Here is a 24,024-nt window from a genome sequence, read left to right on the forward strand (position 1 = left end):
AATGAATAAATTTTCCAAACATTTAAATCCCATTTTTATGAGTATACGCAGAAGACTGTGTCTTAGTTTCATGAAAAACCTGTCTCTGTGTTCCAAGTAACACAATTCTGTAAGATGAAACAACCATTCCTTTAATAGTAAACAAACCCCTTAATAATTGAAAGTGTTTATATAGACTCAAAGCACATGTTAATAAAATTTATTGAACTAACAAAGCAGATACTTAGGTAATGATACAAATATGAAGAGTGTAATATTTGACCTTCACTACACATGATAGAGTTAATTTCTTTTGAATGCAATTTTTGCGACTTACTATAGCTTTTCAAGGGCAAAGGTGAAGAATAATGCCAAGGTAAAACAAAAGATCCAGTGTTTGGGTTCAGAAAAGTATGCAAAGGCTGATGTTTATCTGCAGTTCATCTGAACCTCTTGGGTCTGCATAACACGGGTGAGAATCCTTGGAGAAAAAGGCTTTCTTGAAAAATTTTGACAGTTCTATTGTTTGCTTTTTTATCCATTAAATGCCACCTAAGCTTTCTGATCCTATTTCCTTCCCAGCTGTTAAGAAGAAATTGGGCCACAATAGCTCTTAAAGCATAATAAATGTCTTTAGTCTAATTTTTAATCTTTTAAAGTCAGTTTGAAGTGAGAGATACCCAGATTTCTGCAGGAACAGATATATTCCACCCCTCCTGGAGACAAAATCCATGGGGACTTGGTAAAAAATAAACCCACTTAGGGTACTTTTTGTAGCTGTCAGGTGTTCACAATCTTGTCTCTGAAAGTTCTTTGCATTACTGTGGTTGATCTACCTCAGGGCAAAGAGACAGCAGGAATACCACATATATCCTACTTCAAGGGCTTGGAAACTGCAGCTAATTTACTCTTCATCTAGGTCCTCTGAACAGATTGAATTACATTCTTAATAAAAAGCTAATAAAGAAGCTTGTATTTCATTTTGTATTTGGTATATTAATTGTTTTATACATAGTATAAGGATAGTGTATCTAAATCCTGCCATCAGCACCTTCTGGGGAAAGGCAGAAGTGGATAGTGTATGTAAATCCTGCCATCAGCACCTTCTGGGGAAAGGCAGAAGTGGGATGTAGTTCATACCAGATTCAGTGTATATGAATATACACTGAATATATATATATTCTGTATATATATATATATTGTTCCTCATGAGCCACATGAGCAAATCATGTCACGTCAGAGGCTAGATAAGTGAAGGAGATAGGCAGTTGGACCTTTTATTTAGGGCTGGTTTATTTGTTACGTGTCTTTAACCTGCCAAGTCAGTCACTGCAGGTAGATTTTTGCAACTTGAAAGAGCTAGAACTTTTTACTTTCAGCATATACTGTTTAACCATCATGGAACAGCTGGCTTTATCACAGAGCTTTCTGTATTGCAGTATAGCCTTATAAACTAAAAGACTTTGACAGTTTGCTTTTTAAATTTTCTTCAGGCTGTCCAAGGGAAATCACAAGGGCCTGACCTATGCCCTACCTCTTTTTAATTTCTTCTACCTATCAGTTGTAAATGGCTCTGGCTGATAAGAAAAGAGACTCAAGTCAAAAGTCATGATGCCTAAGGCAAATTTGTTATTTGCTCGTTTATGGATCCAAGGTTTAAAAAGGCAATCCTGACTTGTGTTTCCAGAAGTACACCCGGTTTATAAACCTACAAATCTCGATCTTGCCATAAGCTCATCACAATTTTCCCTACAGAGAACATTCATAGAACTGGAACAAGTACAAATCTAGAAGACTGTGGTTGCACTGAGTTAGATAAATGAAGGTAATGGTATCTCTTGCACTGTCCTGCTTTCTGTATTCACAGGACTGGATTTGCTATCATTTTCCGAGGTTTCAGTATTTAGCAGTCTGGAATATGCTAGGTGTCACAATGCTCAAATTAATTTTCTTCTTTGAAAAAAAAAATGTAATGGCTTTCAGATAAATCTTACATTTTTTGAGTTAGCTCCCCTCTAGCTGTATACACCAGAAAAATAAAAATCAAGGAAGGCCTCTTACTTTGGAAAGGCAGAATAGATTATTTCCAGCTTTTATCATTTTCAGACCACCTGTCTGTAATTCATTCACTGTCCTAATACTCCACGTAAGTATGTTTTCTAACCAAATAAATCTATTTTTTTGAAAAGTTTGCTATATTCTGATGAGATGGAGCACATTAACTGCGTGAAAAAAATCAAGATTATGGCCTAGTCACTCATTTGACTTGCTCTCTTATTCATTTCGTATAGCAATGGTTGTTTTTTGTAAAAGAAAACAAACCTGAATAATGAGTAATGTGTCATTTATATCATGAGCTTTCATTTGGGGAAAAAGTTAGGCATGGCTTTTCTTGTTTTCTCAACTGGTGTGGGGAATACTTAGAAATTTTTATTTTTTTTTTATTATTTTTTTTTTTTCAAGAGGCATCTCTTGTTCACTAGAGGTTGGCCATCTTTGTGGAAATATTAGGAAATAAATGCAGGATCATGTTGTTTTGAAAGTAGTGTGGTATGTATACTCAGGAAGGCAAAGACTTTCAGGGAAGATATTTGTGCATTGATAAGAAAGAGAAATGGACTAGATGACCCAAGAACTGTTCTGTCTCCTGAAGTGTAATTCCTATTGCGTGTATACTGGTGTTTTGTCTGATTCAAGTCCAAATATATAAAATTTTAGTTTTGTATTATACCAGCCATTTGATACAAGCTTCTTTCAGGATGTTTTTTTCTTCTGCACTAAAATTTCTCTTTATGTATCTTCATCCAGTTATAAATAATTGTGCCTCCTTTCAGGATGATCATGTGTGTTTCCTTTGTATCTGTATCTTTCACATAGATGTACGTATTTACTGGATTGCGTACCTGGTCTATCTGTTTTATTGCAGACCAAACAACAGACAAAACTCAATACTGAAAGAAAATTATTTTGGATTACAAAGCAAAAAATGTCAGACATATCAGATTTATACTTAACTGTGTAATCTTTTCAAATATGTAAAAGCAAATAATCTAGTGTAGGAAGTCTACAATCATATCTCTTGAAAAGACTCAACAGAGAAAGAATAAACATGAGATAGAAATCAAATGTACTAGAGCAATGTTATTTGAACTTCTGCCCACGCTTCTTACCACAATGCTCTGCACCTTGTATACACACCTCATTTACTTTTAAAGGTGGTCTTTATTAGAGGAAAAATGCTTGTAAATTAGAGCTGAATGATGATTTAAATGGAGGCTAATAAGAAATGGGAAAGACCACAGCCTTTTGTGACTTATATACAGCCTGCACACCAGTAAAGGAGTGGATATGACACAGCTACATGCATATATATCATTCTTTTCACTTCATCTGATAGGAGTGTGACGTGCCACAAAACAGCTTCTTGCTGCTTATCTGCTTCCTATTTTCTTATTTTCTGTTCCACACCACATTCAAGAATAAGTAAAATAGGAAAACTAATTTAGAAATCCTTAAAGGCATGTTTCTTCTGGTGTATACATTGAAGATGATAAGTGTCTACAGATTTACTAACTAGAAAGTAGACTCTAAAGTCAATTATTTCATTTTAGGCAGAGATGAATACATAGATAAACTTGAGCCTCAGCCACTTATACTTTAAGAGGTTTCTGTGGTTGGGAACTACTGAATGATGAACAGCACACATGTCTGAGCCAAACAGTGTCTTTTTTTTTTTCTGTCCCTACACAGTGTCCTTGAACAATCTTTGAATTTTCTCTCCTTATAGTGTTTACTCCTGCAGGTTCTCTGATGAAACACTTCTACTTTCTAATACCTGTGCAGGGCTGCCACGGGTCTCTGGCCTGTTTAATGTTGTAGGTGGTCTATAGAGAAGGAAAGCAAAAAGAGTACTCTTGCCAGCGTTGGTTTTCACTGAAGTCTTCCTCTAAGGTTCTGGTGCATATGGTGCAAGTTACCTTGAGATGAACTTGGGTGTAAATATATATATATTGTCCCAGTATCATATATAATGTCCCATTAGCAAACATATACACTGCTAATGGTTATGGTAAAGCAAGTACCATTCACTGAGAAACGCAAGAACATGAGTTTCCTGCAGAATGAGCATGCATACAGGCAGTTATGATGGATCCAGCTGCACTATAAATTCACATCTCAGCCTGCCTTCCAGTAAGCTCTTCACATTGTGCTCATGCGCTAAGCAAAATGGACATAAATTTTTAGTAAGCAAAGCTGAACCACTCATAAGGGTGAAATGATTTATGGAACAATCAAGGAGTAATGACTCCAGTCCTCTATTGGAAATGCAGTTCAGTATAGAAGAATGTGTCCAACTTCCATTGACACAGGCTTCTAAGTTACTTCAGTGCTGGGCAGTTGACTTATCTTTGTGAATATTTTCTCCCTGCTCAGAATGTATGTGGTTTTGTGCTTCATTCTCTGTGAAGTAAGTCCCCTAAACTATGGCATTCCTTTGTGATGGGGCACGTAAACATAAACAACAGATTCCACTTTAGACAGGAGGTTTTTTTTTAGTCTTGGCTCCCAGTCTCACCATTTGCAGTGTGTGAGTGAAACAAATTGTATAACTGGCCTGTAATAACCAAGTCTTATGAATGTTAAGAAGGAAAATGAGGATGGAGATGTGAGGTCTTTTCCCAGTGTCACTCATTTACAGTGAGGAGATAGATCTCTTCCACTCTAACCCCTGGATAGTCCTGACTCCTACATCTGCAACCTGTTGAAAACTGTTATTTTTTTCTGTATGGAAAGTATATAAATGTGGGGTATGCCTAGGGACCATGCCTATTTTATCTAACTACATTCAGTTAATTGAGATTGTTAAACAGATAATCGAGTTACACCAAACACTATCTATAGTCCTTCATGTCTACAGGCTACCTCTACCAAGGTCCAGGCTGGCCTTTAGACTAACTTAATCTTGTCAGTTAGGCAAACTAATTCCCTTCTCTCCAACTACCCTCTTTAATTTCCATACACCATGAAGAAATTCTTTCTTGTTATACTCATTTATACTACCCTACTCTTACCGGCTTCCTTTTTGCTTTAAATACCATAGATATAATTCTTCGTTTGAATTTATTCTCCATCTAATGAATGTCCCGTTTTTATTCTTCTTTATTTAGAAAAAGGGGTAGACAAAGGATACTATACTGTAGGAGCCAGACTGATCCGGCTAGAGGATAAGGTAAGTGCATGAAAGCTTTTTTTTTCTTCTGAGTAATGATATCTGATCTACAGAAATGCAAGATAGTATCTTAGCATGATTTACTTTAGAATTACAGGGCACCATAATAAAGAATAATATCCTAATTTTTGTAAGGGAGTTGATGAAGTATCATGTGAATGTTGTTCAGTGTTAACCATTTACCTGCCATACAGATTTTGTTCTTGATTTTAAAAGGGACTGCTTTCAAGTTGAAGCCAATCACACATCTTGTATAAGTACTTTGAACTGACAAGGTGTTTGTCACACAAGAATTAGCAAGTTAAACAGAAAGACATATCAGTAGTCTTTGTAAATAGCAACAGGTGATATTTCAGTTAATAATCTTGAGCTTCTTTAACATTTAACATACTGCTTTTTTTCCCCTGTACAGTTATCTTCGCATCAGTTCTGCCCCTCTCTCACTGTCTTCTCTTGAAAAATATGTGCATCTTTGTTATTCGTAAGAGTTACTTAGAAGTATGCCCAAAGGCCAAAGCTCAGTGAGGCTCTATTGTTTTAGACCTATTCCAAACATCCTCAAGAGCTTTTCCCACTTAAGCAATAACAAAAATACAGGTTTGCTTAAAACTAGGAATCTATTTCTCTAATAGATTTTTAGTCAGCATTCTTACCTACCCCAAAATACTGGTGTCCCGAGAACAGCGTGGTTTTGGTGGACAGTAGCAGTGCAGTAGTTTTGATATGTAGTATGTATGATGTAACAGCTGGGACATAAGTTCATCTGTATTTAACATATTCATTGCCCATTTTTGTCTTTGTCTTACACAAATTTGTCATGCAAATTTTCTTTTCACTTTTTTCTGGGGAAGTGAGGCAAGAAAGAAAGAGGAAGGAAACTTCATTATTCCTTAGAACTGTGAATCTTGGCAAAAAAACAGAAATTGAAATTAAACAAATAGAATTCCTCCCTCTCTTGCCTAATATTCAGTGATCATTGCTTGGACAACTTTGGAAGTATGTAACACTGCGATATCAAAGGGCAGATTTTCTTTGACTTTTCACTATCTTGGACAGGGTCAGAGAATCTGCTTCACAGATAAAGACAAGTTACCAGAGTTAACTTCTAAAGTGCATTGGTCCCTTGTGCAGACACCCTCATTCAAAGTGCAAATGGCTTTCATTCAGATTACCTTAATTCACTTCAAAAGAGATATATTTCTGTCTAGCTTCTGTATGTTCTGTAAATTCACACCACTAGTTCATTCTGTTTTCTTGAATATACATATGTAGAGAAACTCACAATCCAGATTTGAAAATTTAGGAATGAAAGTACCTGTGATAACAGTTAGATTACTTTGTGTAAGAAATACTGCTATATTGTAAATACTTCTGGAGGCAGTTCATGGTCCCCTGATTGCTCCATATTTATGAAGAAGAGAGGTCAGAAAGTTATTAATGTCTCTGGCATTGGTCCAGCTTCAGCAATGTGCTGTGAAGTTGATAACTTTATTTCAAAGCCTTAATTAGAATACTGCAGACATATCTTCGTGTAAAAGGAACATTACAGGAGACGCCGATGTGTGCAGTAAATGCTGCAGTGAATGAACTCTGTTGCAAATATCTGCTTATGCTCCGCTTCTCCATCTTAAACCTGCTAGGAAACTGAGGTTAATAATTTTCATCAATACTGCCTCAATGTAGATGCTTAGAGATGATGAAGCCACATAGTTTCACCTTCTCATGTTAAATATGTGTTATAAGTATATGGAAACCAGTCTGTACCAGGTATTCGCAACAATGTTCTTGGAACAAGAATCATACGAGTTTAAAAAAAAACACAATGGTACAGTCATCTTAACTTCATTTAAATGTGATCTAAATATAGTTTGGCTCATGCTCGAACTGCTCGTGCTGTCAAGACCTAGCTGCCATTTTGTTTGAAGAATTAAACGCAGTGCTTTAACTGACCACATGTTGTATGGGAACTGGTGATTTCTATCTCTTTATTTACTGTTCTGGAGGAAACAAATAGGAGGGAATAAAATGTCAAGATATTTTCATAAGACGACTTTATGCAAGACATTCAATCATTGCAGCTTCCTTTTTGTTCTCATACCAAGCTACAAATATAACATAAAATGCTGAAGCCTGATGAAACCCAGGGCATTTGTTCTTTCAGCACAAATTAACCTTCTTTTTTGTGTACAGGGGTTCATTCTTATATTACTGCTAAGAAAGCTGACACTGCCCAAAAAGGGCAAACATTTGTTGTTGGTTTTTCCAGGGTTTTGATGGTGTGGGTTTGGGACTTTTTTTTTTTTTTTTTTTTTTTTTTTGTATTTGCATCTTTTTGGCACATTAGGCTAAAACACATATGTTTACATAGTGAAAACAAAGTTAAGCTTCCCAGATATCTCTATTTTAATAGGACAATAGAAACGACCACATCCTGCTGTCAGACAGCTTCCCCTAAACTATTTTCCCATGTCTCATGGGCTGTCCTGCTTTAATAGTTCACTGTGTAGTAGCTGCTATGTGCCCAAATGTGAAACAATATTGGAGTCAGGAAGGACAAGCTGGGTTTCAACCTCTGAGAAGAATAAATGAAGCAAGGGCATGTCTGACATCAGGCTCCAGCTGGTGGTGAAAAATGATCTCCCCCTTGGAACTAGAAAACCTTTGGGATCAGCCTCTTCCCCCTGGAGAAATTATTTTAACATTCAGTTACCCAGTATAGTCATGGCAGCCTCCCAGCCAAGTGACACATCTGATAAAATGACATGTTTTTGGACAAAAGCCAGTTGGTGTAGACTGATGGAAATGCAGTGCGGATCTGAATGTTTCATCTGCTTAAAAATCTATCAATAAGCTATTAGTACACCTCTATCCCAGACTGATATTTCCCACCAGCATTTTCCAGTTCATTTGTTTTAGTTGTTTCTCCAAAAGGGAATAAAAATGTAATTCACCCATTCAGAGCTGTGCATTGCTCAGCATAAAGCCATAATTACTCTTTTTATAAACTGAGAGAGAGAGAAGAGTATATTTCTGATGGTTAAGATGAATCTGATTCCCTTGAGAGGTTTGTTACTATCTGAGTTAAAATGTGGGTTTTGCTGTGTAGAAGGGCATAGATGCAGATCTCTGAAGTGGTTGCTTAGTGATAGATAAAAGCTTTGAGGCAAAAATGTTTTAAAGATTCAAAGATAACAGCCATTCATCTGGCATGACCACGTTTGCTTGCAGCCTCTCTTTTGTGACCATCCAGGACCTGTATGTAAGTTTAAGGTAATAGGAAGAGGTAAGAACAAGTTTGTGTAGGATAAAGCATCATGTGAGTCCAGCATAAAGCAGAGTTGTAATACACTTTTATCTCTTTGTTTTTAAGCATTGCAAAGCTGAATAAAAAGGGATAAAATATATGGTGGCAGTTTCCAGACTATATGTAAAGCCCTTTCTGGAAACATCAGTGCTGTGTAAAGCTTTATTCCTTTCATTAACATAGCGTGCTGCATAGTGTAAGTTTATCCATAACAATTTTCAACCTGTTTTTCCCTGATTAGGGCATAAAAATCTTGTTTTGTTGTGGTCAGCGTAAAAACCTAGTGTGGTTCTTTTCATAAAAACACTGAGATGTGTAGAGAAAGAATGGGGCTTCTTTCCCAACACGTGATGTGTGCCATTTGGCCGACCCTTTCTGTAGTTCAATGGCAGGGTTTAATTTTAAATTGCGGTATGTAGCCATTGACAGATTCTTTTGAAATGCATTAAGAGAGAGCTTGGTTCCAAGATGATGTTCTAGAGCTGGCGTTAGTTTCTTTTCAAAATTATAAGCTAATGCTTCTTTATGATGAAATGAGTATTCTTTCTTCTTCTTTTCAAAATTAGAAACAAAAATCATGGTGTGCGATGTCAAACTGCACGGCAACCAATAAATAAAAACAGGAGAGAAAAGAATCTACAAATGAAAGGTTAGAAGGGACAGCTGTGTTGTCTTTGAAAAAGAAATCTATTAGGTATTTTTATAATTATATGGCAGTCTTCTTTATGTGGTATTTACAGTTATGATTTACGTCCATATTACCATAACTATTTCCATACTTATAGACAACATGTGATAATGCTGAGAGCCAAAAGCAGCCATTTGGTAGCATTTAAAAAATGCAGAAACACTAAGAGAAAACAGGGCAGTAAAGCAGAACCCTTCTGAGCTTTATCCATCTGAGTAATACGAACCAGAACAAAAGTGTTGTCCAACATAAACAAAAGTAGAGGTTAGACTGTGGTGGTAAACTCCCTCTTTATCAACTGAAACACCCATTTTAAAGTTGGGAGCTAAGAAGATGGGCTCAGAGAAGAGCAGTATTGCCCTGCCATCTTACTCCTCCTGAGAAACAATGGAGAGATGGATGTTAGTGAATTTGACTTGTGCAATGATTACATCAGGAGGAATTAAATAGTAAACTATTTATCATGACACTGCCTCTGCAAGCAGCATCATAGTGAAGGCCCTGTCAGAATTTCCATCATAAGCCCCTAATTTGTGGGTGGGGTGATGGTCATAACTGAACTGCATTAAAAAAAAGAAGGGAAAAGCTGAAAATTGCTGCACAATGAGTCAGTTGCAAGATGAGCATGCTACATTTTTGAGGTTTCAAGAATATGTCTGAAATTAACCCATTTTGTTAACAAAATACATTTTGGCACTAAGGTGTCTGTGGGTTCTTTGCTCCCAGTTCCTTACATATTGAGTCATTCCATAATACAAAGCTTTTCAGAAGGCTTTCAAAAATGGGCATTATGTGGATTTTCTTAGCTACTAATACAGGCTGATAGTTCTTAAAAGTAGATATCTGAGTTGCACGGCCATTCTTTCTTGTAAAGATAAAGTGCATTTCATCCTGGCCCTACATGTTTTGCAAACATGCATGAACACTGATGATTTTTGGACTACCTCTTGTCAATACAAATGTGTGTAAGTTAATAATTAATACAGCTAATGTGACTTGAAGTTATCTCTTATGAAAAAGGTGTGTTTCTTGTTGTACGTGTTCTTGGAGCGGACAATGTTCGGTTCAAGGAGACGGGCAGGAGGTTCATCAGGAAAGATGCTAAGAATGTGTATTTGGAATGGGATGCCATTGAGTGCAGTAGAAGACTGATCTCATTTACTTCAGAGTAGTCCAGCACAAATCCATACCCATGACGTCATTAGAATTTTATTTTTAATCAGTTGCTTAATTAAAAAATAAAGTACCTGATGCTTCAAGGCAAATTGTGTTTCCATTTATGCCAGTGGAGTTACTCAAGATTTACCCGGGTCTAAATTACAGCAAATTTCTTACATGGCTTTATACAAGATTTCAGCTCTTGTCTTCACATTCTGCTCATAGAGGAGGTGAAAGCAAAAATTGGAACTCAGAAAATTCAGAATTAGTCTGAGTAAAATCATGGTTTTCATCTATTATGTCTAAGTGAATCTTTGTGGTATGCTGGGAATTCAAGGTGCTATAAAACTGAAGTTGTGCATGCATTCTTGTACTGAAACATCAAGACTTTTTTTTTAATCTGAAAACCAATTAATACTGATTTAACAGCTTGGGTTTTAGCTACATGACTTTTCTACGTTGCTAGCTGACCTGTCAGTGAAGAGAGGAACTTTCATAGCGTGGACTTCTTTTGACTGCCTGGGATGTTTTTTTTTGCTTCTCAGATAAACCTTGTTTAATACAGTTGAGAGGGAAACTGTAAGAGCTAACTCTAATAGCCTTTCAAGCAAAAGGAAAGAAGAGGTAGATCACATATTCTAAAGCATATCTGAAAGAATCCTGCCTGAATTCTGCTATTATGGTTCTTGTCATGGAGCCTTATCATATATGGTACTTGGTAGCACCCTCCTATTATTAAGGTTGTACACCACCTTCCATTATGGAGCTCTATTTTCAGTTGCTTACATCTGTGTCAAACTTTGGCCACCTGGGCTAAAATTCTCCAAGGCAGATGTCTGCCTCAGGCTGAGATTTTTTGGAAAATTTATATGTCAGTGTGGGTCATCCTTTCTATATCACAGTAACCTGACCCACTGTGAAGTTTCTCCCAAAAGTAAGCATAAATATGTTGATGGAAAACACTTGAGCTTCTTCTAAATTAGAGCAAGAAAATTGGACAGAAATGGAATATTATCTGCCAGTCTTGAGACCTAGAGGCCTAATGCAAAACATAGTGAACTCAGCAGGAGGCTTTAACATGGATCAGGCCCTGATTTTTAATGGGTGAGGGAGCAAAGAGTTTTGCATAGTGAATGTTTGCCAGGATGCAATTCACCACCATAAATCAAACGTTAAATAATTCCAAAGCCCAATAAATGAGTGTGCAGACGGCAGTGTCTGCTCCCCAGTGATGCACTGACTGTTGATTAAGATCCAGCTTGAATAGTTTGAACTCATTTATAGCAGTCTCAAGGATTGCTCTGATGAGGCAATTGGTGCAGTCTGGTTGCTTTTCTGCTCTCTTGGCTGAAACCCTTCTGGTGGAACCAAAGCAACCCAGAAAATGCTGCCCATGACACCTTAGAGCATGGTGGAGCAGCAGGAGGCAGGCGCTTATGGCCATATGCTGCACAGAAGCCCGAAATCAGTTTCCAGATTACATTTAATAAGAAACAAGGAGAGTTTCTTGCAGAATATGTACTTCTCTACACTAACTGTCCTTGAAGAGAGCACATAGATGAACTGTGAACACCAAGGAGAATAGAAAAATCAAAATGATTTAGGGCTGCTGGTAAATAACAGAGCCTTTGGGGAAGGGAAACACAGGCTGTTATGACATTGGATATCTAGACCATATTGATGCACCTTGGCTGTTTAATGTGCAGGGAAAAGGTCCTGGAAATAGCAGTGTTTACCACAAAGTCTGTGGTTGGGGGAGCCTGTCTCTTCCTGTTCTAAACCTTCCCAGCATCACAACTGGTTTTAACAAATTAAGAAAGGGGTCATGAGTTTAGACATGATCTCCTGTCAATTCTAGAGCAAATATGTGCTGGGTAGAGGATGGACACTCTGCTAATTCCCCTCTTCCCAGAAGAAAAGTCTGCAGTGTGACTGTGGAGTGTGGCTCTTCTCAGGTGCCAGTCCAGCCACAAATGTATAGGGAACAAAGCTCTGTTAGTTCTGTTGCTTATGAAGCAAAGAGGCAATTTATTTACTATTGCTGGGTGAAGAAATCTAAAAAAAAAACCCAAAAAACAAAAAACATTTTTTAAAGAGTATTTTGGCTATCTTGAATTATTTTTTTTTGATAAAAATTCAAATCTTCCCAAAAGAGCTTTGACCTGAACTTCCAAAGAATAACAGAAATCAGATCAGCTATAACTATTTTGATTTTACTTTTTGTGATTTTTAATATGTGATTCTAAATTAACATACAGTTCTAAATGATTGGTCATCCTGGTTCCCAAAACAAAATGCCTTAATTTAGAGATGTGAAAATAGAGTATTTTGACAATTCTTATGCCTTGTTCAAATAATAATAAAAAAAGATAAAATTATAAATTCATTAAACATATATTTTCTTATGAACAGCTTTTTTAAAAAAAATTCTAATGCAAATAAATTTTATTTGAACAGTTTTTACGACCTCCAATTTTTGCCAATGTTAAGCAGTTTAACTTGGGAAGCTATTTTCAAAAATAGATTTTATAGGTGTTCTTAGCTGATTATAGCTGGATGCTGCAAGTGCTGCCCTCCTTACAAACAAGTTGAAGATTTTCCTTTGGAATGTTTCTCCCTCTGAAAATGGCAGTTTGTTTCCAATGGAACATTTTTTGAACAGGTGTCACATTCTATGGAACTGTGTTTTAAATCATATACCGGAAGTGTTTCTAGTTTTCCATTTCAGAGTGACTTTCTGAAAACCAGAATTAGGGTGAAATACTGTAATTTTTCCAAGCATTTCAGTTGAACCAATTTATTTCTAATGAATTTGTTTAAAATTGTTACTCTTTCATTTTGATTCTGATTGAAAGACATTCCAGCATCATGAATAGCCATGGTTATTTCACCTCCTATATTTTTCTGATCAGTAATTTAAAAGGAGGTTTTAATATTATTTGAATGCTGTATAATATTGACCTCTTCATTCAAATAAGTACTGTACTAGCAGTTGGATTTACCTTGTTTCATGCAAGAACTGAGTTAGAGCAAACATCTGTTTAGTCATGGAGCTGTTCTATTGCTGCTGGTGGCCAGTATCAGATGCTAAGGGGTGGACTAGAAGAAAAAATTGAGTCTAAATTGATATAACTAGTCTCTGGCTGTTTGCAATGGATTATATATAATAAGCAGTACGAAGTATACTGCTGTACAAGGCACATTAAAGGTTGATACACTCTCTAAAAGAAAAAGCAAAAAAAAACAAAACCCCTACCAGGATACACTGGAGTACTGTGGTGACCTGACCTGAAATGTTGGCTGTATACAGGGAAGAAAATTTTCACTCAACAGTAAATTCAAATAAAGGGCTTCATATAAAGCCTTATGAGGTAAGGGAGCGAGAGATGAAATGTAAATAAACAGAGAAACTCTTTTCTCCCTGTATTTACCACCAGGTGGTCCTTTGCAACATGTAGCCTTAAATTTTATGCAGCACAAAAACAGTGAGCAGATCAGAAGTACATACTTCTACAACGTAATTAGTTTTTCTGCTAAAGTTGATAAATCGTATTTTCCTTTCTTAGAAGTTTAGATTTGATTTCAGTGCTTTGTTCTGAGGTGTTTTACTAAAACACATTAGTCAATGTGTCTGTTACACATTGCAGTCTGAGACCAGGAGGAGGCAAGGTGATGTGGAATACCCCAGATCTTTTCTGGTCATGTAGGTACAGTGCTTAGTTTATTACAAGGTTGATCTTCAAATGCATTTTTATGCAATGTCAGAATAAAATTAAATACTAAAGCACTAAGCAGTTTATATAGGGAATTATTCATGGCCTTGTAATTGAAGAACTAGGGGGTTTTCCATTATCAGCAAGTATTTTTCTGCAGGTTAAAATGGCTTTGTGTGGAATGGTTATGACTGGGAATAGACTGAAAGAAAGGAAGCACATGGAAGTGTTGGCTCAAGCACTGAGCACTGGCTTCAGAAACCCAGAGTGCTCTGCCAGAGAACCTCAGCTCAGATGCAAACAAAACAGTCTCTCCCTCTATAAAACAATACTTTGCTACTTCAGTTACTATAAGGTACTGAGATATCATCATACAGGGAGGTGTGTAAATACCTTATCTAGATGTATGTCACAAAGCATCTAGAGGTATTCCTCAAAACCTCAAATGCTGCTTTCTCTAGAGTCCAGTGCCTTTCTGTGGACTGAGCAATCCTAAACATCTCTCCTTTAATCTTTCTTTAGACTTAAAATGCCTGTCTCTGCCCATGAAGCAGACTGTCTGTTATCACATTAGGCCATAGCCAGCATTTTTCATTCTGTGGTGATTGTACCATAAAAATGTCCTAGGATCATAGAGTAATTCAACTTGGAGGGACCTCAGGATGTTGTAGCACCCCACTGTCTCTACTGTGGGTCTAGCACACTTCCCTAGTAACATTGTGTAGGATGTAGATGAAGAAATAACAACTAAAAGCAGGTTAATAATAAATAAAAGCAGGCTTTTCTGCTGTTAGAGGGGCATCATTAATTGATGTTTGGCAGGTCTTTGTTTCTGCAACCTGCACTGCCGTTAAAGTGTGCATATGTGACATGGCAGTGTCTTGGGCCTCAGTGTTTTCAAAATCCGACAACTAGAAGTACGGAAAATTGTGTTTTATTTTCTCTTCTGAAAAATGCTAATAAAAATAGGAGTATGGAACAGACATAAAAAGGACTTTTCCGTTTCAAGAGGTGAAGCATACAGCAATGGCATGTAAAGCAGATTCAACAGAATCAACACTTACAGAACATGGCCAAAATAGTGTCATTTAAAATGTGCACTTAGTATAGGGCCATGCTATAGCTGCCAGGCCAGGTTAAATGTGTGATCAGACATCCATCTGGATTTGGGATCTGGTTCACACAGCTTCCCTGCTTCTCTGGAGTAGAGATTGCAGGCTATCAGCTCTGCAACAATATCACAAGTCTCCTACTACTCTGCATGTTTCTTAAGGCTTTGGTATCTGGGGATATGCAATTATGTGAGAATTCTTAAAATTGCTTGTTTCTAGCCCTCACTGTGGAGATACACTTGAAAAGCAGGAACCCTGAAGCCTCAAAACTCCAAAAAGAAATAGGATTAACATAAAATGTAGTCTGTATTTAAAATGTTAAGCTTTCAAATACAGTCTAGTTGTACTGATCAAAAATAGCCCTAGCAGATTTATGTTGCTGCACACTTTCCAGGGGAAGCAGAAAAGCCAAGTAAATGCTCAAAACTAGAGCACCCTGGCCTCTCTGCTATGTAAGTACATTGCCAGCTGCACCGCAGCTAAAAGTTTAACGTGAGTTCAGGTATCTCCCAAGCAGTAGGCACTGCCACGAGGACATACCCTAGGAGGCAGCAGAAGCTCATGTTCATTCATAGCAACTCAAACCCCGTCAACTGTCTAAATTTCCTGCCTTGCCATGAGCTGCCTGCTAATGTTTTGTTGCTGACTTTCAAGGTGCTTAGCAGCTTCAGCCTTTCCATGCTTTGCACAACTTGTCGCCATATGTATCTGGAGAGTTTCTAAAGCCACAAGCAGTGAGTCATCTTGCCTGTGAAAGGCTAAACCTGTAACATGACTGAGGGTGCCATGCAAAAAGCATTAACATCTTTGTGCAGTGTTCAGTCAGCATCAGTTATTTGCAGTCAAACAGAATAAATAGCTGTTTTCTGCGCTCTTATCTCAGAAATCTGTAGTACTGTGGAAGGAGGATGGTTCTTGATGAGTACCCAGAAACTGAAGCACAGCAGTCTGTTCCCAGCACAGCCACACATACATGACATTAATCTAGGCAAGCCAGTTAGACACCATTTTTTTTGAAGGGCAGAAGAGCATGCTCACCAGAAAGCCAAATTTATGATTACTGTATAAGTGGGATATCCATCATCAGAAAGGAACGGCTAGGAAGGTAAGACCCCAGTAATGCCCTGAAGATTTGTGTTTCTGGCCCCACCTTGACTCTGACCTGTCCATTCACCCTCATCACTAAATTAGTGGGCAACTGCCCTAGGGTAGCAGTGTGTGAAGTGTGGGAGGAAGGCAATGGAAAGCTGGGGGTGATGGCTGGAAGATGGGGTCTGGGCAGGAACATGAGGTTGGGGAAATGGTAGCTTGACAGAGAAGGATGCAGGTGAAACACAGAGTCACTCTTGCTGGATGCAGAAACTGCAAGCAAATTAGAGTTTCTTAGAGAATTTTGGAGCCTGACCTCCAAACCATGCTTCAGGCCAAATTTAGCTTGAGCCTGGTCCTGCAGCTTTGCATGACTCTGCCTTAGTCATCATTTTTTTTGTGTGTTGTATATGTTAAATGGGTGTGCAGTTGTCTGGATGTGTATATATATATATATAGCTCTGATTTATATTTTGTATTTTTGCAACTACTTTTTTTTTTTTTTTTGCCTAGCTTTTACATTTTATGCATTTCACCCTCTATTTTTTAAAGTCTGAAAAGCACTTTCAGCACTCTGTGAATACTGGATATTATTATTTCTGACTGGAGCTTTTGGTAGGTACTCTCAGCTCTCCTTTTATAGCACATTCCAAACTCGCTATCCAGAGAAAACAAAACAAAACAGTGTTTCTGATGTAGGTAGCAACATTTATTTTCAGCCCCAGCTACAGGGATCACCACAAGTGGGTCAGATCCTAGGGTCCCAGTGAAGTTTTACCCTGAGTTGCGATTGCAAAAATAGGCTTCTGACCCTGTGGTAAAACATATCTGCTTGGGGGGTAAGATGGTGACAGGAACTATTATAAAGCTAATGCAACTTTAATACGTAGGGAATAGAGTACTCCATATGCGACTGTGTAATTTCCTCTTTGGCTTGGAAGGCAAAAATGAACAGCTTGTATTTGGAAGGTTATTTTCAAACTCTGAAATATCTTTTCTGCATTTACTTAGTTTTGCTAGATGGCCAGGCATGCTTACCATAGCTGGGACTGGCAGGAGTACCAGTTATGTCATTCAGCAGAAAACTCCCTTGTGTGAGCAGAATTTTGTTTCATTTTTCTCTTCATCTCCAAGGCTATACATACAGAGGGAGGTCACAAAATAAAAGTAAGCCTTAGCCAGCAAAGTTCAGATTTTGAAATAAAAAAACCCTATGTATACTTATTAGAATTTCTTGTTAATGAGGTCATTTATGTCAGGGCAGGAAATGTACAGAATAGCACAGGATAGAAAAATCTAGACACTGTAAAACACGCCAACAAATTTGGCACACGCTCTACTCCCTTAATATGCCCCCAATGTAATCTATAGATCCCACGAGTGACCACATTCTGTTTATGTATGTTAAAACTCCTATATATGTAACACTCATAAGAGTAGCGATTTTACTAGTGGGAAAAGATTATTGTGGTCTTTTTATACAGCATATAGGTTTACTTAGAATGAGTCCTTGTAGAAGAATGCAGAACCATGAAAACTGCTTAAAATGTCATGATTATATTAATTTCATATTTAAAGGAATACTTCACTTTAAGTTATGGCTCCAAAATTACACTGCTCATTCATGATTTTTTTAATGTATAATTGGCTGCCTCCAAAAATGTCACAGTAGGAGGAAAAAAAAGTTCATTTTCCTTGGCGTGTGTACTGTTGCTATTCCTGTGTTCATTTGGCTTGGCTTGGGTAATGAAATGCTGCAGTCTGAAATAACTTTTTATATGTTGACATGTGCATTTAACTGGAATAAGCAGGCAGCGTGGACCAAGCTGGATTCAGCAAGGAACAAAATATATCTTGTATTGCACCTTTTAATACATCAGCCTACATTTATGATTCTTGTTTCATTTCTTCTTTGTAACCTTCATGCACCTCCTAGCTGCACACAGCCCCAGCATGAAGGTGCGATGGATATTAGGGAGCAAGTTAAGATTAATTGGGGGGAGGAGGGGAGAATAAGAAGAAAGGAAGGAAACTGAGGGGCACAATTTTATCTCTTGATGATGAAGTTTGAAGGGGATTACTACTGATCTGTTGGAATTTATTTAGCTCCTTTGTTGACTGTCCCTTGGTCTAGACAAGGAGGGACCTCTCAAGTTTTCCATAAGGTGAGCTGGATTCTTGATACCTCACCTCATGTTCCTTTCTAGACTGGCCTGGGTGGTGTTTGTTTCTGTGACTGTGCTGAGGCTTTCACTGAGCTGCCGGTACCAGATTAGAATTGCCAGTCTGATCTCTAGATCACTGACCACTTACTCCTGCATTTGACATCAAGCAGCAGGAGAAGGGCCATATTCCTGCACTGCAGGTGCAGGTACACTGCTGCAGGGAGTCATATTGGGCAGCACTTTCCGCCCCTGTCATATCTGCTCCCCATTTTGTCCCCAGCACATAGTTTGGCATGCAGGTCTTGCCTGCCAGAAGGCACCTGCAGATAGCCAGAATTCACCAGAGGCAGTTCTGAAATATGGATGATGCTGATGTTCACAAACATGAGGCTGATGTCTTTCCATAGCCAGTGTCCAGGAGTCCTGGGTGTGCTGTGCTGCAAAGCCTTTCACTCTGGGGCTGCAGGTACATGGTGCAAAATAGTTTACTGGTTCACTGCACGTGTCGTCCACGGCTGAGGCTTTCTTCCAAGCCCAGCTCAGAGGATTATCTCATAGTCTGATTTGTGGTTATGTGCCAGAATCTAGACCTTACACAGAGAAGATCCTGAATGCCTCACAGGGGTTTAGCACAAGTACTTAAAGGCAGGGGGAGAAATAGGAAGAATCCCAATGAAATTTTGCAGGCAGCCCCATGTTTCTGAATGTCTATGGTGTCATATTTTGCTTTGCTTTCTGCATTTTCACTGGTCATTACTTCTGCAGAGAAAAACGATTCTTCTGTACCCACCTCCTCACACTCATGTGGGACTGACAAATAACTGCAGAGGAGCAGATAGATGTGCAGTGCAAAAAAATGTGTCTGAGAAGCACACATTAAAGCAGTGGGTAGTTCCATGCTTGTTTTGCAAACTAGGCAAATGACACCTTATTCGGTTATAAACAGGAAACCTGGGCCAAGTTTGTAGATGTTCATGGCCAGGGCCACTCCCAAGAGGAGCTAAGGCTTGATGTACTTGTCAAGATGAAAGTCGTGACACACCCCATGACTTGCATGTTGTTGGGACCTGCTCCTATTTACATCTCAGCATGGGCTTTCTATAGTTCAGGTATAGATTCTATAGTTCAATAGAACTATAAGGGTCAGGTTTGTGGTTTTTTGTTTTTGTTTTTTTTTAAAGGTCAAAAATTAAACTTAAAGGAAACTTAAAAACATATTGTTTAAAGCCTGCAGCAACGAAGACCTCTGCATCGGTCTAACAGCCTCCTAGGAGTAATGAAGAGTCTGGGTTTTGTGGGCTTTTTGTATCATTTGTTCAGTCTTATGCCTCTGCAGTATTTTCACAATGGGGTTGGAATAAAGCAAATATGGTATGAGAGGGAATGAACAGAATCCAGCATCCACTCTACAGGTAGTTTCTCATCCAACTTTCTTTAGACATAATCTTTGAGATAGATATGAGCAAGGACTGCACACATACTAAATGTGGCATTTTAAAAATAAGGTTTTTACACCTCATGCAAGTGCCATTGAAATTATTTTTTTTTCCTTATTCAGCCATTTTGCTCTCATAAATAATGCTAAGTAGAATTTTACTGAATGTGTCTTTGAAAGTTACTGTTCATCTGAAAACTAAGAATCTCAGTCTGCGTGGCTTACATGTGTGAGATACCTACACCGGCAGCTTGGAGTGAACGCATAAGCATTCACAATAATGGCTAGGCTAGTACTGTGCAATAGCACACATTTATACAAAGTAATGCAGATTTTATGAGGAGATACTGTAACGCAGAATAGTGCAGTACAGGAAGTGAACTTACAAACTAAATCAAATAAAGAGTATATGAGTAGTTTCAGTGAGTTGATGTTTGGATATACATGTTCCACATGACACATGTTGATTTTACAAATGATAGTTTCTGTGTTTAAATCCCAAGGAGATATTTTGTTTTGTGCCACAGTTAGTTCTTTTAACTTATTTTTCAGTGGGAATGAAGATGAAGATACAAGCTGCTTTCTGATATTTGCATATTCTTTCGATTTGTCCCTGAGATGCCCCTGATACCGTGTGTGTGAGTGGGGAAATGATCTTTTGTTGTGCGTATGTTGACTCAGTTATAAAAAAAAGAAAGTAATAAAATTAAGTTAGACTTCAATGCAAAAAATACTCAAGGAACCTAATTCTGAAATTTTTCATTCTTATTTCCCTCCATGCTCAAAGCTGCCAAGAGGACCTGAGGAAGCCATGTCCAGTTTTAGAATCAATCAGATTTTTTGTTTCTCTTTTTTTTTGTTTGTGCTGAGTTTTATTTGACTTGTGGTGAAGGACAAGTATCACCAACATAAGCTATTTTTTAAAAGAGCTTTATATAGTTTACAGCAAACTAGATTCTGACTTCTGTGTCAATTGGGAGAAGTGGTCAAGGTAATATTTATTAGCATTTAAATAGTCCGAATTTTACACCTTTGTCTGCACACACATTTTACTTTTAAGCCCTGCCCATCCTCCACCCCCAAACCATTAATGAAGTTTGTTGTTCTTAAAATAGCAGTTCTGTTTGGAATACCTAATTGCTGGGTTTCCGTTGTCATTCCTGCCTCGGTACACTGGTCAAAAAAAGTAATGTAAAGAGCAGCCCATGTGTCCCTGTGTTCAATAGGTACCTGTGTTCCCCCTCTGGTAGTCTCACAGCCTTCACAGTCCTGTGGCTGAGCAACTCAGCTCCCTCTTTTATCGACACTGTATTTAGACCTCTCTGTCACGAGCAGCAGACTCAATTGATGTGGACTGTAAAATGGCTGCATTTCTTTTTAAGCTGCATGATTTATTTATTTATTGCTTCTAAACTTACTTCTTGCCAGCGTCAAAGAAAAGACTGTACTTACGGCCTTTTCATCTTCTCCCAAGTGTTGCCTGCACACTTTGCTGGCCCTGTACAGAAATATTTCCCCCTTCTAAGTGCACTTGCTGATTGGAACTAAACCCTCACAGGCAAACTGCAATGCTACTGGTACAATGTCATAATATTTCATAGGTCGTTTTTAAATATTATTGCCAGGGCAAATAAATTTCTCCAGAGTACTTAGTCTACCGCTAATAAATAGTTTATTTAAGCTTGTAAGAATGGTGACATTTCACTTTGAATATCTTTGACCTCTTAAAAATTGTTAGTGCAGAGAGGAAAAAAGGGAAAAATAAACTGGAAAAATAAGCAGCAGATCTTTGATGCCCCCTCCCCCCCCCGTTGGCTTGCTTAAATGGGTTCTCTTGTCAGACTACATGTCTCTGTGTGAAGCTGGTTAAAGTGTTTGCTTAATGTATATTAACATCTAATTTAGTATGTCATTCCCTCTTATTTTCTCTTTCATTGCTGCATACAGCTGAAATATGAAATAGTATTTGAGGAGGTTGCCTCTCATATCAGTAGAGGTAATTAAATCTCTTTTGTTACTTTTGTGGGGTAAGAACTATGGATATGATGGTGTTGGGATTTTTTTTGTTTGTTCTTTTTGGTGCATTGGGGTTGGCTTAGATTTATCATTATTATTTGTCTTGTTCTTCAGTTAAAAAGGTTGGGGTTCAGATGGGTAGTTTAATAGTGATATGGAGACAGAGACCAAAAAGGGTACAGGGGCTTTTAACATCCTTGTAACCACATTAAACTTTTGTGACAAATGCTAAAGAAAAGAGGTACTGTACATACCTCTGGGAAAAAAATGCAACCCGCTAGCAGTGACTGGCATGGGCACGTGGCTGCCAGCTCTGCATTTTGGACAATAGACAAAGATTTCTTGGTTGAGTTTTTGCACTGGGGGTTGTAGATTTTTTTGACAGCCCAGGAAAGGTGCTAACTCTCAGCTCTCTTCAAACAACAAGAATTCATGTCAAGAATAAATGCCAAAATATTCTTTAATGTGCTTCCCATAAAATTAGGAGGAGATATAAAGCAGATCATTTTATTTGGGCATGTGTGGGAGCAGTGTATTTCTGCTGCCATCATCCAGCATAAAAAAAAAATTTTTTTAAAAAAAGCTCCATCTTAAATCTCCAGTGATTTTTGAAAACAATCCTGTTTAAAAATGGCAGCCCCTGCACCTCTAAAGATGGTTAATACCTCTTCTGGCAGATGACTCCATACCAGGCTCTGCCAGATGAGAAGCCATGACTGGGCACTCTCCAGAAACTCTGGGAACAGGCAGGGGAAAACCTCAGCAAACTCCAAACAGATACAGGAGGGGAAGCATTTTAAACGAAGGGAGTCGTCTGGATCTTGGTCAAAGACTTCTGGTGTAAAGAGCCTGGAAAATTTTGTACATACCTCAACCAAAGTAAGACTAGAGGGAAGGGAAACAAGCCTCCCATGTGCTCTTTAGATGACAAATGACAAGTTTTCCAAGAGCAAAGCAGGAAATTCTCTGCACTTACAATTTTATGACAGCACCGGTGTACTCTCCTGCAGAATTTGACTTGCACATGATATTGACATTTATAGAGACTGGGAGGAGAGGGTAGCTCTTCTTACTTGAATTTGTTGGTTATGATGCTTGTGCTAAATGGACTTCCCCTACTTTCATGCTTTTTTACCTCAGAATAGCATAGCTTCTCTTTTTTAGTTTCCTGTGTATGAGGTTTTTGGGTTTTGTTTTTGGTTGGTTTCTTTTTCTTATTTTTTTTTTTCTTTGTCTGTTGGAAAGTATCAATTGATTTTCTGAGTGGTGGTTTCATTCGTGTCCTTCGCAGAGGCATTTGTTCTGAGAGCATTGGCTGGTTTAGGTCGTGGCATCTGCCAGGTCCCTCTAAAATATTCATGTTGATCCCTAATGAACAACATGGATGACATTGAAAGGCAGAATAGGAAGTTTCACTGGTCTATTAGAGTAAGTGTCTGAATTAAAAGACAGTAAAAAGACGATTCATTTTCAGCCATATTTGTACGTATGGCTTAAGAAAATGATGGTCTTCAGGTTCAGTAGTAAGTAGGGTTGTGGCAGTATAATCTGTCTGAATCACTTTCTGAGAACTTGCAAACTTCCTGGATGGATGGCTATAATTTTTGGTCCTTCACCTCTAGGAAAGTGTACAGGAAAGGGAGAAATGTCTCTACAGCATCAACATTGAACTTCAATGATAAAGCTTTAGGATGGTTTTGCTGTGAAAATACATGGACTAGTCTTCATCCCTGGGCTCCAAGTGCAGATCTCAGGATAAGTGAGTATCCAACCTGAGAAGCCTCTGTGCTGATTCTTGGACACCCTGCTAACATTTTCCTCTGAAAATTTAAAACTTTGGTCCTCATTCTTAAATGACCACACAGATTCTAGAGGGGCCATGGTTCAGTCAGCACTTCTGATGCATCTGTGTTCTTTATTCTCCAAGTAGGGTGAAGACAGGGAGAATAACTACTGTGAACATCAGAATTACTTTCTAACAGTATTTTCTGTATTTCATACCACATCACCTTAGTCCCTTTCCTGACCATACTGATGTAGGATGGAGAGCCTTGCAGGAAGGCAGGATGCCTTCCAGTTGTTGGTTTTTATCTTCTCTATGGTCTTCAGGGCATGTAGCAAGCAGTATAAGGTTT

General features: G+C 38.1%; 1 protein-coding gene across 2 annotated transcripts in view; it reads left to right on the forward strand.

Annotated features, from left to right (window-relative positions):
* LOC133214875 (potassium voltage-gated channel subfamily KQT member 1-like) overlaps nt 1-24,024 on the forward strand; it is a 486,013-nt gene that overhangs the window by 272,935 nt on the left and 189,054 nt on the right. For both annotated transcript variants that reach the window (XM_061358248.1, XM_061358237.1), the window contains exon 16: nt 5,148-5,209. In XM_061358248.1, the coding sequence (XP_061214232.1) occupies nt 5,148-5,209 (62 nt within the window). The remainder of the gene's footprint in view (nt 1-5,147; nt 5,210-24,024) is intronic.

This window comes from Neopsephotus bourkii, unplaced genomic scaffold, assembly GCF_033783945.1.
Source record: "Neopsephotus bourkii isolate Nb327-2 ecotype Australia unplaced genomic scaffold, CSIRO-AGI_Nbou_v1 NB_107, whole genome shotgun sequence".
In the NCBI taxonomy this organism is placed as follows: Eukaryota; Metazoa; Chordata; class Aves; order Psittaciformes; family Psittacidae; genus Neopsephotus; species Neopsephotus bourkii.